The sequence below is a fragment of the Nicotiana attenuata genome, unplaced genomic scaffold (assembly GCF_001879085.1).
Source record: "Nicotiana attenuata strain UT unplaced genomic scaffold, NIATTr2, whole genome shotgun sequence".
NCBI lineage: Eukaryota > Viridiplantae > Streptophyta > Magnoliopsida > Solanales > Solanaceae > Nicotiana > Nicotiana attenuata.
Window position 1 is genome coordinate 76,883 of NW_017670597.1, and position 16,514 is coordinate 93,396.

General features: G+C 34.9%; 1 protein-coding gene across 2 annotated transcripts; it reads right to left on the reverse strand.

The window, feature by feature from the left end:
- Positions 1–1,592: 1,592 nt before the first annotated feature.
- Positions 1,593–13,971, reverse strand: LOC109241370 (uncharacterized protein At4g17910). Of its 2 annotated transcripts, XM_019408106.1 has the most exons (16): positions 13,895–13,971; positions 13,740–13,803; positions 13,604–13,646; positions 12,211–12,380; positions 11,876–11,949; positions 11,684–11,759; positions 11,492–11,581; positions 10,694–10,767; positions 8,752–8,839; positions 7,803–7,929; positions 7,619–7,723; positions 5,365–5,494; positions 5,202–5,253; positions 5,067–5,111; positions 1,982–2,080; positions 1,593–1,876 (listed from the first exon to the last, which is right to left on the reverse strand). In XM_019408106.1, exons 1-16 carry the CDS (start codon positions 13,948–13,950, stop codon positions 1,724–1,726), a joined length of 1,446 nt encoding a protein of 481 aa, XP_019263651.1. In that variant the 5' UTR covers positions 13,951–13,971; the 3' UTR covers positions 1,593–1,723. The 2 variants fall into 2 exon arrangements, with proteins under 2 accessions (XP_019263651.1, XP_019263652.1); XM_019408107.1 differs by lacking the exons at positions 13,740–13,803; positions 13,895–13,971 and adding an exon at positions 13,804–13,880.
- Between the last annotated feature and the right edge of the window lie 2,543 nt (positions 13,972–16,514).

Genomic DNA, 16,514 nt, shown 5'->3' on the forward strand with positions numbered 1-16,514 from the left:
CTGCCAAAAACTAAGATTCTAGCACGAGTTTATTATTCCTTTTAGTTTTCTTTTTCCTTTTTGGAGGCGGCTGTAAGGGAGGACACTTCGAGCATTGTATCTATTGGTTTGGAACCGGTAATGCAAAAGGCTAAGGCATATTTGCAAAAGTCTCCCCCTTCTTATCCTCAAAAGCCAGCTAAGCAAAATGGCGAAACCCAATCAAAGAAGTTCATTGAAATATTGAAGGGTTTATCTATTAATGTGTCAATGGTGGAAGCTTTGGAGCAAATGTCCGATTATGCCAAATTTATAGAAGACCTTGTAACCAAGAAGCGGTGGATGAACTTTGAAATTATCAAGGTTACTAACCAAGATAGTTCTATTTTTCATTTTGTGACTTCCAAATTGGAGGATCCTGGTGCTTTTACAATTCCATGCACTGTTGGGAATATAGATTTTGCTAAAGCTTTGTGCGTCCATAGAGCTAGTATTAATTTGGTGCCCTTTTCGATTTTCTAAACTCTGGGGTTGGGAAACCAAGACCCACTTCAATGAGGTTACAACTTACAAATGACCAACCGCACTATCAAAAGACCATTGGAGCGATTGAAGATGTGTTGGTTTGGGTTGATAAGTTCATTATTTTCGCCGACTTTATTATTTTAGATTATGAAGTGGACTATGAAGTCCTAATTATTCTTGTGAGGCCATTCCTTGCCTTGGGGAAAGTCCTTTGTGATGTTGAAGCTGGGAAGCTCACTTTTTAGATTGATTATGAACAAGTAGTATCACATGTGTACAAGTCTATTTGATTATGAACAAGTAGTATCACATGTGTACAAGTCTATGCGACAACCCAATAGCAATGAGATGTGCCCATTTATGGACTTTGTAACAATCATTTGCATTCAAATCTAAAACTGTCTATCACTCTCTCCATTCCAATTTATGTGAGACTTCGCACTTTTCGAAAGTCAATTTGACTAATTTTCGAAGCTAAATTAAATTAGATCAACTTAATATTTTAAAGTTAAAATTTAAATATTCAAAAATTATATAAAAAGTACTACTTAAGTTGCAATACTTCACATGTCAATATGATGAAAATTTACAATTTAAAATATTGTTCAAAGTTCACGTAGTCTGAAACTCTTAATCCCGAGAAGCAAAAAATATCATAAAGGACGGAAGGAGGGAGTATATTATTAACACTAGTATTCCCACTTCCTTTTCTTTGGGACCCTTACGGGGACCCGTTAATACCATTTCTCAAATGGGGCTTGAGCTTGGCTTCCTTTTCTTGCCCAAGTATTTGATATTTGTGCACAAAGAATGCTAAAAAGGGATTGAGGTCTCACTCTCTCTGCTGCTTCCTGTCACACATGCTCTCCCCTTTTGGCTGTTGCAGCAGCAAGAGCATATAATTTAGGCCGCGATAACATGCTCATGTGAGTATGTTTCGCCCATACACTTCTCAATGAGCATTTCTAATGGGCAGAAATATAGTGTTCTGTATCGCGGTTAAATCAACAGGTACTTTTTTCCCCCTCTTCTATGGAGGGAATGAGAGAGGGAGTGAGAAAAATATAAGATTGTTCAGCGACAGCGAATAGAGGTTAATCCAATGCCTCGATTTCAGAATCTAATGTAGACACACAGGATCTATTACAATAAGAAGAGTCATGTAATGGAGGATGGGTTAAAGAATGAATGAAATTAGAGTATACTAGACTAAGCTCCCCTACCAAAACTTCAATCGAATACCACAAACATGTGCTACTGCTGCAGCAATAGATAAAATGTATGCATATCCAACCAAGATAGCAAGTGCAGTGAATGGTGAGACAAAGAGGGTATCAATGGACAGGTTAACCAATCCGGTTAGCACGTTAGCCTGCATGATCAAATGATGATTTTGTGACTGATCTTATCATCCAGAGATCAAAGGATGAGCAGAAAGCATTACAGAACGATGATATCAGCAATAAATTTTTCTCACCAGAAGAAAAGAGCCCAGTAAGTTTCGGTCAAAAACTTCTATCAACGCGGCAACTTTATATCCAGGTACATAATCAGCTAGAGTTAAAACTGCAAAAACCTGAAAAAGAGAAACGTTGAGCCATGCCTAAATCGAAAAAGAAATGAAACATTATACGGAATCATAATTGCGTTATGAAATTATGCATCATTGCATTCAAGAGAAATTTGCTCAGTAATCCACAAGCTCTTCCCAAGAAAGCATGAAAATTAATTAACGTCTTCCCCTATCCAGAAGTCTGGTGCTGTTCCCTTACCGAAAGTGAAGTGAATCTACTTTTGACCAAACTTTTTGGAAATGCGTTCGCAACATTTCGAAAAAGCAACACTTAGTTTGTATAAGTGTATATTAAGTTCAATCTTAGAAGAAAAATTATAAGCGTCCTACTTCACTCAAGAATGTGGTCAATCAATCTACCACAAAAAGTGAAATAGAATTAGCATTTCCGAACAGACAAGAAGTAACCATCTATCCCCCAGTCCTGAGCTCAATGACATCCATTTTGTCGAATTACTCAAAAGACGTCCTTTCACTAAACTGCACAATTTTTTTTTAAAAGGAAAATAAAAATAAAAATTGTGCAATTCACTAAACTGCACAAATGACCCCAAACTAATTAACTTGTTGGAGAAATTTAGAGTTTAGTCTTCCTTACAAGTCACAGTTTTGTCCATGCTATTCTAGTAAGTAGTGATGAAACTCTTTGTGCTTCATAGTTATTATTTTCACAGAGCTCAAAGCTACTTTGTTTCTCTACCTCTTATTATCTCTTGGATTTCCACTTTCAATTGACTTATCAAGTTCTGAAATAAGTGATGAGTGATCAATTAATCAATAATCCTTCAGTTCCATACTAGTTGGGAGAGCAAATATATGATCTATATCCATTCTGATCAGCTAAATGAATCCTTTAAATCCACTCCTCTCTATTTGTATCCATTTCATTCCAATACTGGTAAATAGTTGTCTATAAAGCAATTAAGAATTCTCTAAAAAAGAGGTTCTCTAAATCCTACACTTATTTCGACACTGACATACAAGTTTCTAACCAAAATATAAATGTTCCTGACAAGCAACAGATGTAATGTAACTATAAAAACAACAATAAGACCAAATTCCAACCAGCTGGTACAGTCTATATGGATCCTTTACTTCCATGTAACAATTAGACAATTCTATCCGATGTAATTGTTTTGAAGTCAACTACGTATCCATATTAACTTGTGCATTTCTAGGACATTCATCATGTGGATATATTGCATCCCTGAGACACTACACATACTCGTGTATAACGTTGGTCCCACAACCAATGTGTAGACTTTGCTTTCATTTGTTAGGTATCGGGTTCAAGGAAGATCTTTTGTGTAAACCAGGGTTAACGGAAATCTCTTTGCATCTCTTCCCACTGTTCTCATACTTGTAACTGCTCTTTCGTAAATATCTTTAATACCACTTATATTTGATATGGATCCTTTGGAAAGGACTTTCATTCGCACTCTAACATTTGCTTTCCGTAGTTCACTGCATCTCATGTAGATATCTTTCTTCCTCTAAAATTTCTACCAATCTTTGCTGTTATCAAACTACCAAGAGTAAACTCACTCAGCCACGTTTATGTCCCTAAATCCATGCTCCATCACTCGTTTCGCAAAGTTGTACTGTATAACTTTGTTCTCATATATTAGAACCAATCTTATCTCCTCTGCTCTCATATATTAGAACCAATCTACTCTTTCTCCACTCATTTTGCATCTTTCTTTCCTTAATATAGCATTGAATTGTTTGGTTAGCCATCACTCTAACTTTACCAAGGCACTTCAAAACCTCTATAAGGATACCAATTGGACCACAAACCTTTCTACCCTTAATAATCCATGATATACTTCACTTCAACATAAGTTATCTATGAATTTAGCTAGGCTTTCTATCTGTCACACGTTTATGAAGATCATTTAAGTCATCCGTGTAATTTGTATTGAGCATTTCATCGAGATACTCTCCATCTAGACTCACTATCTCCAATCAAAACTTGTTAGAAATCGTTCTTAATACACTTGCTCCAAGTTTTTCCCCACTTTGCACTTTATCGTGGCATAAATGATGAGAGAAGGCATCAGAAAACCCAGGAATTCTAAGAGACAAAACTCCATCATCCAATAAAAGTCACATGTACGTGTGCAAGCACAAACTCCTTTCACATGTCTAGAACTGGAAACAACACGTAAAACATTACGCAAATGAATGAGCAGCTACAATAATTAAGCAAACAAAATCTGCATACACAACTTTGAACCATAGTGGTCAGCTGGCTGGATTGTGGCTTTGGAAACACATCTGGCAGGTGAAAATACCATACAAAGTTGAATGTTTTGTTTGGCTGGTTGTGAAGAATACTGGTCTAACACAAGAGAATTTGAAGAGAAGGGGAATGCGGCTTTGCTCTAGATGCTACTTATGTGGAAGGGAAGCTGAGAGCAATAGCCATCTTTTTTTGCATTGTCGGATCACAGATTAACTTTGGCAAATCTTTTTGAATATAAAAGGGTTGAAATGGATCATGCCTAAATCAACTGGAAAGCTCCTCCTGGCTTGCTGGAATAATTGTGAAGGAGTGGTCAGACAAGTGGAGTGCTGTTCCGGCTTGTGTTTGGTGGACCATCAAGAAATTCAAGATTTTTTGAAGATATAGGCAACAATATCTAGAAGATTAAGATGAATTGTTTGTTTTTATTTCACTTTTGGTGTAAAGAGAAATTGGTAGAATTAGTAGAATCACTGTTAAACATCATAGAAGTCTTGTAAGGTGAACTAGGGAACTTTTTGTGCTGTTTTTGTGAATTGTAAATATGGCTCTTAGTACTGCCTTTGTGCTAATGGAGTATAATTTATTACCTTTCCCAACAAAAAAAAATGAATCAAACAAAAGGAGCCACAGGGAAGAGAGAGTTCCACATTCTAACTATGAAAAAGAAACTTCAATTGCATCTAAATAGATACAATAAAGAAGGAATTGATATTTAATGGTGTCAATTAACATGAATCTTACCTGAAGGTTCATAGCCAATACCACAGTAACATACGCCAGGTTGCACTGTTAAAAGAGTTTATTAGTCATCTTGCCATAAGATTAATCTGAAAACTAAGATATTTTCTGCTGAAAACAAAAAGAGGAATACACTACCATTCTGCGAGAAACCCTCTCAACGTGCATGTCTAGAAAAACTGTCAACAACCTGCAACGTGAAGAGGAAGCAACAAGCTTAGAAATATCAGCAATTATACACCAAGGCAGCAAACATTCAGGGAAGCAGACAAAAGAGATACTCCATAGGGGAAACTCAAACCAGAGTAGAAGACAAAGAATCCAGACTCTAATCCTCGCCCAATCGTTTGTTCTCAACACAGCGTCTCCAGGTTTTCCAAAGAAAAGATAGCTGCCTATTTGGATGCAAACAAGGTATAACCCCCAATAACCTGATATCAAAAGAAATGATCTTCTAAACCAGAATTTACAATCATAACGTAAAAAAGCAAGGAAGTTATGACAAGAAATACTGAAAATTTTATGATAACCAGCTTCAACCCATCTAAAGTCGATACTCATATAATGAATTAAACATCACATTTGGTTAAAGACGACTCATTTCAAACCTGCTTTGAAATGCTTTTCTTGAGCCGAGGGTCTATCGGAAACAACCTCTCGACCTCCACAAGGTACGACTAAGGTCTGCATACATACTACCCTTCCCAGACCCCACATGTGGGAATACACTAGGTATGTTGCTGTTATTTGATTTAAGACGACTTGCGAATACCTTCTGAGAAAGGAGATGTGTAACAAAATAGAAATAGCTAATGTAATGCTTCATTAACAATGTTTTATTCTGCCTTGAAAAGAAAAGTCATGGTCAGAGTTTTCACATCCTCTAGGAAAGGGTTCCTAAATAAACAATTTTTGCCTTCTGCTGGAAATTTGGAAAAGAAATTGGCAAAATACATAAGTTGCCACCTGAACTATATACCAAATCCCTGTTACACACTTTTTGACGGCGAAAATCATTTTACACACTCAACCTTTCTGAAGTGTATCTATTACACACCACTTTTTTCTTGACCAGTTTTCTAAAATATGTGTAATATCACGCACCAAAAAGGCTATGACACGTGTCATTTTAAATAAGATATAAATAAAATACTTAAAATTACAATTATATCCCATAACTAAGTTCCCCCATTCAACTGTTTCTCTTCTCCGATGAATAATCTCCATTGCCGCTGACCAGTAGAAAGAAAACATACCATCAGCTTCCAATTCAAACCAACACACAAAAGCCAAAGCTAACTATTACTTTTTTATTTCTATATAATTGTGGTCAGCTCCTAGCTTCTTGTGCATTTTATTCCTAGAAATATCGAGATTCAAAATAGAAAAACTCAAGAAAGTGAGAGGAATTAGAGATCTACAGATACACGACAAAGACGGCAATGGAGTTAGCAGTGAGTCAAACAAAAGTACATCATTGATGCTAAGGCTACAAGCTATATTTCTCAAGTTAAAGAGCATCAAAGCCATCAAAATTATTGTTGGTTTTGTAATAAATTCCCCCAAGATCTGCATTAAATTGTCAAAAATTTCATCAAAAAGTTGCTACACCACCACTGGCCACTAATTCGCCGCCGTCTTCTCCGATCAATAAAATCTAAAACCACCAGCTTAAGGAAATATAAGCTCATAAACAAAAGAATAAGTAAGATTATTGAAAACGTTCCCATATTTTGGGGAAGAAGACAAGGGAAACAACTTCTTGGTTGGAAAAGTATAAGGTAAGGTTCCGTCGAAATAGGGCTGAGGCTTGGTGGTAGCGGGACGGTGAGTAATTAAAGAAAGGTGTTAAAATTATTATTTTTAGGATAAAATATTAAATTTGTGACACGTGTAAATTTATGAAAGAATTAACACAAAATTTTTACAGTTTAACGCGCTTCTCTTGAGTATAAAATACGCGACTCAAAATGATGTGTATTAGACACACTTCAAAAAGGTTGAGTGTGTAAAATGATTTTCGCCCACAGAAAGTGTGTAAGAGGGATTTGGTTCGTAGTTCAAGTGGCAACTTATGAATTTTGCCAAAGAAATTCAACGCTTGGCACTGGAATAAAAATTTTAACCAAAAAAGAATCAAAAGAAATATTTTTCTTCGGAGTAGCAAGTGTGTGTGTGCGCGTGTTGATCTGGATGTTCAAAATCTACAAACTTACCTGACACCTTTGTATTCGACAATAGGAACCAGTTAACATGTGTGCTAGATTCAACAAAGGAAGAACCATAAAAGAAAATGAATACCCAGTTCTTACTACAATAAAGTTACATCACATGGACCAACTTGCAAGATGTGAATACGTGATAAACGGCGATATTCAATACAGTAATATCCAGAACATACTGAATTTACCTCACACACAAAGAGACCATAAAACTGAACAAGAGAGTAAGCAAACGCATGGAGAGAGAGAGAGAGAGAGAGAGAGAGAGCTCTAATTTCATTTCACAAATTTATTTTATGTTTTATGAAGATTTTACTTCACAATAATACTTACCAAAAATGCTAAAAATTCCTTCTTTGTTTTGGCTGATGATGTCAGGTCCTCTTTTGCTTGAAAGAAGATATTCATTTAGCCCAAGCAACAAGAAGACCTCATATCCTAAAGCGACAAAGAACGTTATAGGTTTACAAAGCATAGGTACCCAAATTTTTGAGATGGGCCAAGATTGCAACAATACCTAATAGAATAAACCAGCCCAGAATTCCACAATTACTTGGTGAAAGATTAATCATCGATGTCAAAATTGCCACGGCAGCAAGAGTGAAAAAGAAATTCCAGTGCACACCATATTCACCAACGTGAACCTATGATGAGGAAGGGAGTGACTTCTAACAGCTATTTTACATAGAAAGTGATATAGACTGAAGAAATGCCTACCAAATGCAGATGAAGAAAGGATCATAGTAACTTTGCAGGTAAATTTCATGAGAAGCATCTGTAACCATTAGTACAGAAATATGATGCATTTAATTCAACATACAAACAGAATCATACATAGCAAAGTAGTACGTCAGAGAGAAAGTTCAAAACTAGAAGACTATGAAGCTTATGGACCCTTCTGATATTACCATTTCGACAGAACAATATGATGAGAAAAGTTATTGATGATCGCTGTAGCCAAACACAGGAAAATAAGAATATCTTGTGAAATAGAACTGTAAAGCATTAAACCAAAGGTCTCGTTTCTATGAGATGATTGTGGATTTTAATTTTGACATGACTATTGTTCTGGCTTCACTATTCGGCGGAAGAGGCTACACCATGCAAGGAAAACATTGGGCAATCCTGTTGCCTAATATGGCAGTACACTAATTAAGAAAGTGCCATGTCATTTTTGAGAAATATGATGTGGAACTAAAATAAAAGAAACAAAATAAAATAAAAAACTAGGATTATTACTAGTCATTTAGCATGCTATCCACACTGCAAAGGATGACGACAACCAAAGGAAGGGGGCCACTAGTAAACAACACAATTTCAAAGTTGAGACATTCTCGAAAGCTTCTTTGTAACTTCGTGCATGTATCATATAGGGTGGGGTTTGATACACTTTACTTTCAAGTTATTAACTCACCATTACCACGGGCTGAAATGGCCCAACAAAAAGGAATTAGGATTCCATTTACCTGATAATCCACAGTTGATGTGAAAAAGATTCGAGCAAAGCCCAGAACTATAAGTGGACAAGTTGAAGAAATTGCATTTCTCAAATTCCTGGAAAATATAAGAGATTATTAAGAAACTGCCAGATTCCTTTATTAAAGGAGTAAAAGAAGAGAATCAATTAGATACTACAGACCAGAAATTAAATAACAGTTCTAAACTTCTGAAAGAAACAACATGATCTGATTGTACTTCCATTACTTTTTCAAAGGAATACAAGTAATGGAACAGAAATTCTCACTTTCATAACGAAGAAACTTGATCTGACTGCATGTTTCAATATGAACACACAAGTACAGGGAAATCAGTTATGTGCTGTAACATGGTTTCCAGGAAAAATATTATTTTTGATGAATCAAGAGAACACATTAAGCATCAAAGGTGACTAGTTGAAATATATGTTAAGCACCCCAAAGAATCAAATGAATCAAATAGGATAATCAATTGGAAATTCATGGAACGAAAAGATCATCTAAGAAAAAACACGACAGCAGTGTGCCTAATACAGGGGAATCTGTAGCATACTGTTTCCAGAGCTCGATAAAAAGAAATTACGTAATATTTTTGAATATTTTGTAGAGCAAAAACATGTGCCATTTTTGTCGGCACTGCTAAATAAAACCTACTGAAGAACTCTTAACGCATGATTTCAAACCCCGTAGGCCTCACTCAAACTGATTACAATCAAACCGAAGATGCAACAAATTATAGGGAAATGCGTAGTAGAGTTAAATGCTGTTGAATAGTATACTTTCAACATCCTTCAGAAATAAAATCCCTTGATAGAAGCTTGGACATAGCAGACAATAGCAAACTTAGACACATATCTATGTCACTGTCCAATTCTAAACATATAAATATATAATGCAGCACTAATCTAAAATTATTACAAGAATGAGCCTAGACCTACTTCTTAGCAATGTACATAGACCACATAAAGATAGCAGAGTTTATAGGATTTTTCTTTTGATTCTTTCCTTATTTACACTCAATTTTCATGTATTTATATCTTGTACTTCTCGCAATGATATACAAGAGCAATTCCTCCATTACCTTGTTACATTACATTGTATCAGAGCCAAGCTCATCCCTATTACTATGTGTCCCAATGTTAGGCCCGCATATTATGTTGTCCAGCTCCAATTGGCAGGTTTGGGTGTGCAAGGGTGTTAAGTGTCCCACAATGATGGAGGAATGGGTTGTTTGTCTCCTTACATGGTCTTTGGAAATCCTCATGAGCTAGGTTTTGCGGTTGAGTTAGGCTCAATGTCCTTTTCTTTCCAATAATGAAACTGACAAGCATTCCACTGGCAACACCATGCCTTCTAATCAATTAAAAATAAAAGAATTCCATGCATCTTATTTCTTCCATTCAAGCACCTTATGAATCTGATGAAATGCCAAAAGCTTAGTGAGTTTTGGACATCAAACATCACATCCAGACCATAAAGTTTATTGCATTACTTAATTAAAAGAAAAAAAATTCATTAGGCATCCACATTCTATATTAAGAGCATCATTATTGAGTTACCATTGAAGCTTTCTAGGTGCAAACTTAACTACAGAAATTCGACCTACTTGTGTGATTGAGTGGTGCTATTTTATCAGTTAGCCATAAAATAAGCGTGCAACAAATAAACTAGGGGAAAACATCGAAGCATGGCAAGGGAAAAGTCAGTTCAAGTAACAATTCACTCTGCACTGTATTTATTTTTCTTTTGCTTTCCACCAGCTATCTTGACATGGTTCCTTTACAGGCACAATTAACTAGCTTGGTTGCTACAGAGATATAGGAGTAATAGCCTGAATACTCTTAAGAGAAACAGGACAAATATAGCACCATCAGCAAGAGGTAACATCACATCAAGTTCATGATAAAAATTCAAATCGAGAATCATCACTTACATTTTTGCAATTCCACGTGCCTGCCGTGAAACCAATGCATTTGCCACAATAAATGAACCTACTCCAATGTCCATCTGACATAAGAAGGTAAACATAAGGGTGCCTAATTTCAGCTCCATTTTACATTACGTAAAAGTTTCATGACAAAGTATTAAGTTGACAACCAGTATGAAGAACTTAAACAGAAACAATGAATCAATGATGTTGAGCTCAATACTGTAAAACTGATTAAAGAAGGAAGAGATAAAAAATGAAGGAAGAATCGAGAAAAGAACTTTCAGTATGACAAGTTGCAAATAAGCCACTTTTGTGAAAAGCCACCCCGGATTCGTTTAACATGTCAATGCCTAAAATGAGACAGAAGAGTCAAAATTTAGAACCATAGGAGGTAACTTGCTATATTTGGAACATCATGAGTTTATATAGAGTAACACTAGCAATGACATAGAACACTCCTTGTTTATTCTAGAAACAATAGCACCAAATCATCCATTCTGTTCCTTCCAGAAATAACCCTTAATCTTACAATGGTTTTAACTGTCAAACACAGATTTGCTAAGGATAGCTCAATCCTACTTTTGTAGATTCTTAAAGAAACTTGATGCAAAGAATATAATAAACTGATGAAATCTAAAACCTAGCTCCAGCTTAGTTAAAAGATCGCTAGAACTGCGTTTAAGTCTTATGACTAAGCAAACTGCAGTTTGGGGTGCTCCGCATCACTCAGGCGGCGGCACTTCAGTGCATGCACCAAGGTTTTAGCAAAAGTATGGCAATAGAATCCAGATAGTAGCTTACCAAGCCAGTACCATAGGTCTCTGTTTTAGCATATCTTCTAGGAAATATCTTGAAGTCAACAGCCAGAATACATACGCATGTCAGAAGATTCTGCAGCAATCATCCCTAAAGACATAAATAGTAACTCCAGAAATGAAAGGTGATTAAAGTAGATGAAAGCATTATTATGTAAATAATGATTATTCTTCATACCATAGAAACCCTATATGCAGATATATTTGTCCTGAGAGATCGGACACCCTCTTCCTGAGAAACAGAAAATCCAGATCTGCATTGAACATGAAGTACCTTTACATACAAGAAGCCACATGAAATACATGTAAACAGGTTAATGGAATGGCGATAGAATTCTGGATATCAGATATGAATTATGTGATTGATCACCTTCTAGCTACAACGAAGAAAGCCACCAACAAGGTCATCACAACTGCATTAATATATGTCCAATCTGCCAGAATCTGTGATCGAATGGTTATTTTATCTATTATGAGTATCAGGTATTAAATGAAGTTGTCAAAACTTAAGATCATTTAACACGCAGGAAACAACTACTACATCAACAAATGACTAGAAATAAAATAACAAGTTAACAACTAAATCTTTTTTCATATTCATTCAGATGTCAAAACAAATAGAGAGCTTATTGCTTCACTTATTTGACTTGATAAAAATGAAACATAACCACTGTTAGTATTATAGCACAGACGGAGAACACTTACAGTTAAACATAAAATGGCTGGAAAAACAATCCAGAGGACATCAAGAGTCACCGCAGCAAGATATGATCCCATGTTCTTATTACAAGCAACTACATTAATGTTATCATCTTTCTTTTTTGATGATGTAATGTTATCATCTTTTTTCAACAAGGCCTCTGCAGAATTAGGACCTGAATTGAGAAATAGAGACAATAACGCTATGTTAACTTCATATAACTAAAACTGCCTAATCAATGCAAACTCCTTATAGAGGATTAGATGCCAAACAAGGGGGTGTAGTGATATAGTAATGGACCTAGAAACAAATGAATAAAGAAAAGGAAATGGAAATAAATAGCAACTAGTCACAACCTCAGTGTTAGGGTTTCTTAAGTGAAACAATATAACTAATTAAGCACTTTCAGTTTCAGCAACAATGATCACCCTAAAGAGTACAGGTCTTCAGGAAATTCATAGACCACTACAGGATCGACACATTAGTAAAAGATTTTAGTTGTTGTAAAATTGATAAAGACTTAATGTATATGTTGTTTTCTCCAAGAAGACATTTTTTTCACTTAACAGCGTTACCAGATTGCATCCAAGGGTGTGCTCTAGCGGTCAATGAAGTAAGAGGAGAATCATGAGGTCTCGGGTCCAAATCCCAATGGAGACAAAAACACTAGGTGATTTCCTTCCATTGCCTCGATGGTCAGAGTTACCTGGTACCTGTGCTAGTGGAAGGTGGCACGTACCCGATGGAATAGCCGAGGCGCACACAAGCTGGCCCGACCTTCATCGTCATTTAAAAAAAAAGCATTACGAGGTTCACTCACAACTTCATAACTCAGAGCTTGTTTTGTCCAAGTGAAGGGGGGTAGGCAAATACTCATCTATTCTGGTTTCTGGAATTCTTGCGTTAGGATTTTTTCGTTTCATCCTCTTGTTTCAACTACGTTTTGAAGAGTCCGAGCAACATAGGTTTCAATGGCTTTTTTCGTCTAGAAAGCTTCCACATCCTCTTTCTCCGCAACAAAAGAGAAGTACATATACTCAGAACTTGTCTTACTATGTCAAATATGTCCATCTCCTTTCTATAATTCCTTTTCACATTTGTAATATCTATACGATAGTTTCCCAGTTTATTCCTTCAAATTTATTCCAAGTCCCGTTCACTTCACTCTGAACATGTACTCCAGAATATTTAGCCTACTTTCTTTAAGAATTCATACTCTGCCCAAACCCAATCATCAGTCCAAAATCTAAAGTAGGAAAGCCGAAAAAACATAAAACATAAAAATAATTAACCAAAACTTAATACTAAGAAGCTAAGATAATTCGTATATTCGTAAAATAGAAATGAATTAAATGTTAAGACAGGACAAAAATGATACAATGTTGTGCGATTTCTCACCTTTTTTGGAGCTGGAATATACTGAACGTAGAAAGAGTATCATCTGAATCACAAAACAAAAAATAAAATTAAAATATAAACAAACAATACAAGAATAAAAATAAATTAATCAAACATTATAGGAACAGCTTCCTACAGAGAGTGTAGTGATGAGAAGAAATAGTTCCAGCATTGAAGTTCCTGATAAATTGCTTACAAACCTGAAAACGAAAATTCAAATCAATATAACCTGAAAACTTCGCAATTTATAGATTTGTTGTTCGAAATAAGTGGGGAAAAAAAGATCCGTACTCCTCCTTGAGATGCTTATTTGGATTAAAGGACTTCATTATCACGGGAGGATCCATGGCCGGTCAAGGTAAGGCAGCATATTATATATATATATATATATATATATATATATATATATATATATAAAATTTATATCTATAATTATTAATAAAATATTTCAAATTTTAATATTTTTTAAAATTTAGTAGAGGTAAGATTGTGTAAATTAATAGGAATTTTTTTTCTCTTATTAAATTAAATAATATATCTACCTTTTCATCAATTCTATTTTTTCCCCTTTATGTATAGTCCTTTTTGTATATTTTTCACGATTTTACTTTCTGATTTTAACACAAATTCTCTAAATTAACTATTCTTTTTATTACATTTGATTGACCCATCAGAAAGCATGTTCTTCTATGTCTCCTCTTTTTTAACTAAGAAATCCATCAGACAAGTGAAGTAAGGTCCAGAAGAAAACGATGGATAATGAGCTCACCCCTTTATCATTTTCACTTAGGGGGAGAGTTCACTACCATATGACGTGCACCTAAACCACATATCATGCCTTGCTCTCACTCAGCCATGTAGGATTATTTTTTAGTCTCAATACTAAATGAATTTTATGAAAGAAGTTTCAGGGCCTTTTAATATATTTTGATTTTAAGCCATCAGTTCGGTTGAGCCGTCCCTAATTGATGATCAACAATTATTTACACACCACTACCCCATCATGAACGTATTGTTCAACCAGATTCATTCACATTTGATAACTGAACGATATATTCACTGTCTTTAATTTTTGTCATTATTGTCTTATCTTAATTGAGATTCTAGAAATTTTAATTAAGAATTTTAGAAGTGGAGAAGTGGGTCTAGTAGGATTTAGGTCACAAATTTTTTTTAATAATAAATTTTATGAGTTTATTTCAAATTAGAAATATTAATGTTTGTAGATAAATAAGTACAAAGTTGAACAAGTGTCTCAACGCGTCGCAACCATTACTTTGACTCCTTTTATGTAATTATGAACTCCACGACACTTTATCAATTCCAATAAAAAATTTGTAAAAAAGAAAGAAATATTATCTACTCTTTAATAGTAAAAATATTTTAAAACTTTGAATTAAACTACTTAGATCTTCATAGGGATAATTTCACATAAATACAGCTCACACACCTGACTTGCAACATAATAGCCTAGATATCACTTTGTAAATCTATAGCCCAAAAATAATAGGCTAATTCCCGAAAGACAGCTTATTTCACACAATCAACTACGGTTATTGCTCCCTCTTTATACAACCAGTTGTTTTCATTCTCTTGATTTCCTTTGATTATTAAGCATTTGATAAAAAAAATGCTAAGCAGCCACAACACAACTCAAAAATCCTGAATAATACATATTATCTGAAGGTAAGAAATTCAAACACTTTTATGTGCAATTGCTGAAGCAATCAAACAGGATAAAAAAAATGGTAAATGAATTGTAGAATCCCTCCAACGCGTACAAAATCTTTTTCATACAGCACATACACGAAAAAGAAGAAGAGAAGGAAGTGTCAAACTTCCATAGAGGCCTCTTACACACTGACAATGTATATACATCCTTATAAACTACAAAAATATATAATTATACAATATTATACACAAATATACACATTTATACACAATTATACAATACTGTATAAGTGTATATAAACACCACATATACAATATTTCCACTAGAAAACATAGAATGTCCAACACTACACTTACTGTAAATAATATATTAACTTGTATAAACATGTATAATAGTTTATAAGAGGTGTTTGTATATCCATATACACAATTATACACTATTATACAGTGTTGATACAAACTGCTCCATAGTTATGATTTTTTATCCAAGCCTCGAGTTGTAATAGAAGGTATTGAATGATTCAACTCGTCAATAGGTTAACAATTTTGCGCCAACGATTCGGAATTCAACACACAGATAAGATACACCCAATTTCAGATTCGAGACTTCAAGGTCATAATAATAATGACCAGAACTTCAAACTTCAAAATCTTCCAAAATTAGTGGTTATTTTTTGGTGCAAATCAAGTTTGAGAGCTATTTATTTTCAGATCTGTGTGTATTTTCATTTTTCTTTCAAAATCTTCAATATTCTTCTGCTTGCCACCATGGACGACGGAGTAGGAGCCCGAGCCTTCTTCGAGCCATTGATGGCAGAACTGCGTAGAGGGTAGGGGAGGAGGAATAGCGGGGGCTAGGTTAAGAGAGGATGAGGGATCTATGTGGGTTAGAAAGAAAGAAGCGAGAGGCAGTGAGAGAGAATGTGGTGTGCTGGGAATGAAGAATGAAGAAAATAATAAAAACCCTAAAAGTGTGTCTTTAATAATGGGCTAAAGGCTGAAAAGTTTCTTTCAAGTTATGTACAACATGGGCTAAATAAGGTAAAAGCTTCAAACCTGGGCCATCTGTTAGGCCAAGTGACAAGGGCCGTAATTCTTTCATCTTCATATTAGTAAATATATTTTTTACAACAATATCAAAGATAACATATTGCAAATACATGTCTAACATCTTATTTATTTAAACTACCCCTTTCTAATTTAAGCATTTTTTTTGTTTCTACCATCCTTTTCTTCTCTT

Coding starts and splice junctions, on each gene's coding strand:
- LOC109241370 (XM_019408106.1), bottom strand. CDS start 13,950: ATGGATCCTCCCGTGATAATGAAGTCCTTTAATCCAAATAAGCATCTC. Junction 11,582..11,683: donor CTGCATATAGGGTTTCTATG/GTATGAAGAATA, acceptor TGATTGCTGCAG/AATCTTCTGACATGCGTATG. Junction 5,495..7,618: donor AGGAATTTTTAGCATTTTTG/GTAAGTATTATT, acceptor TTTTGATATCAG/GTTATTGGGGGTTATACCTT.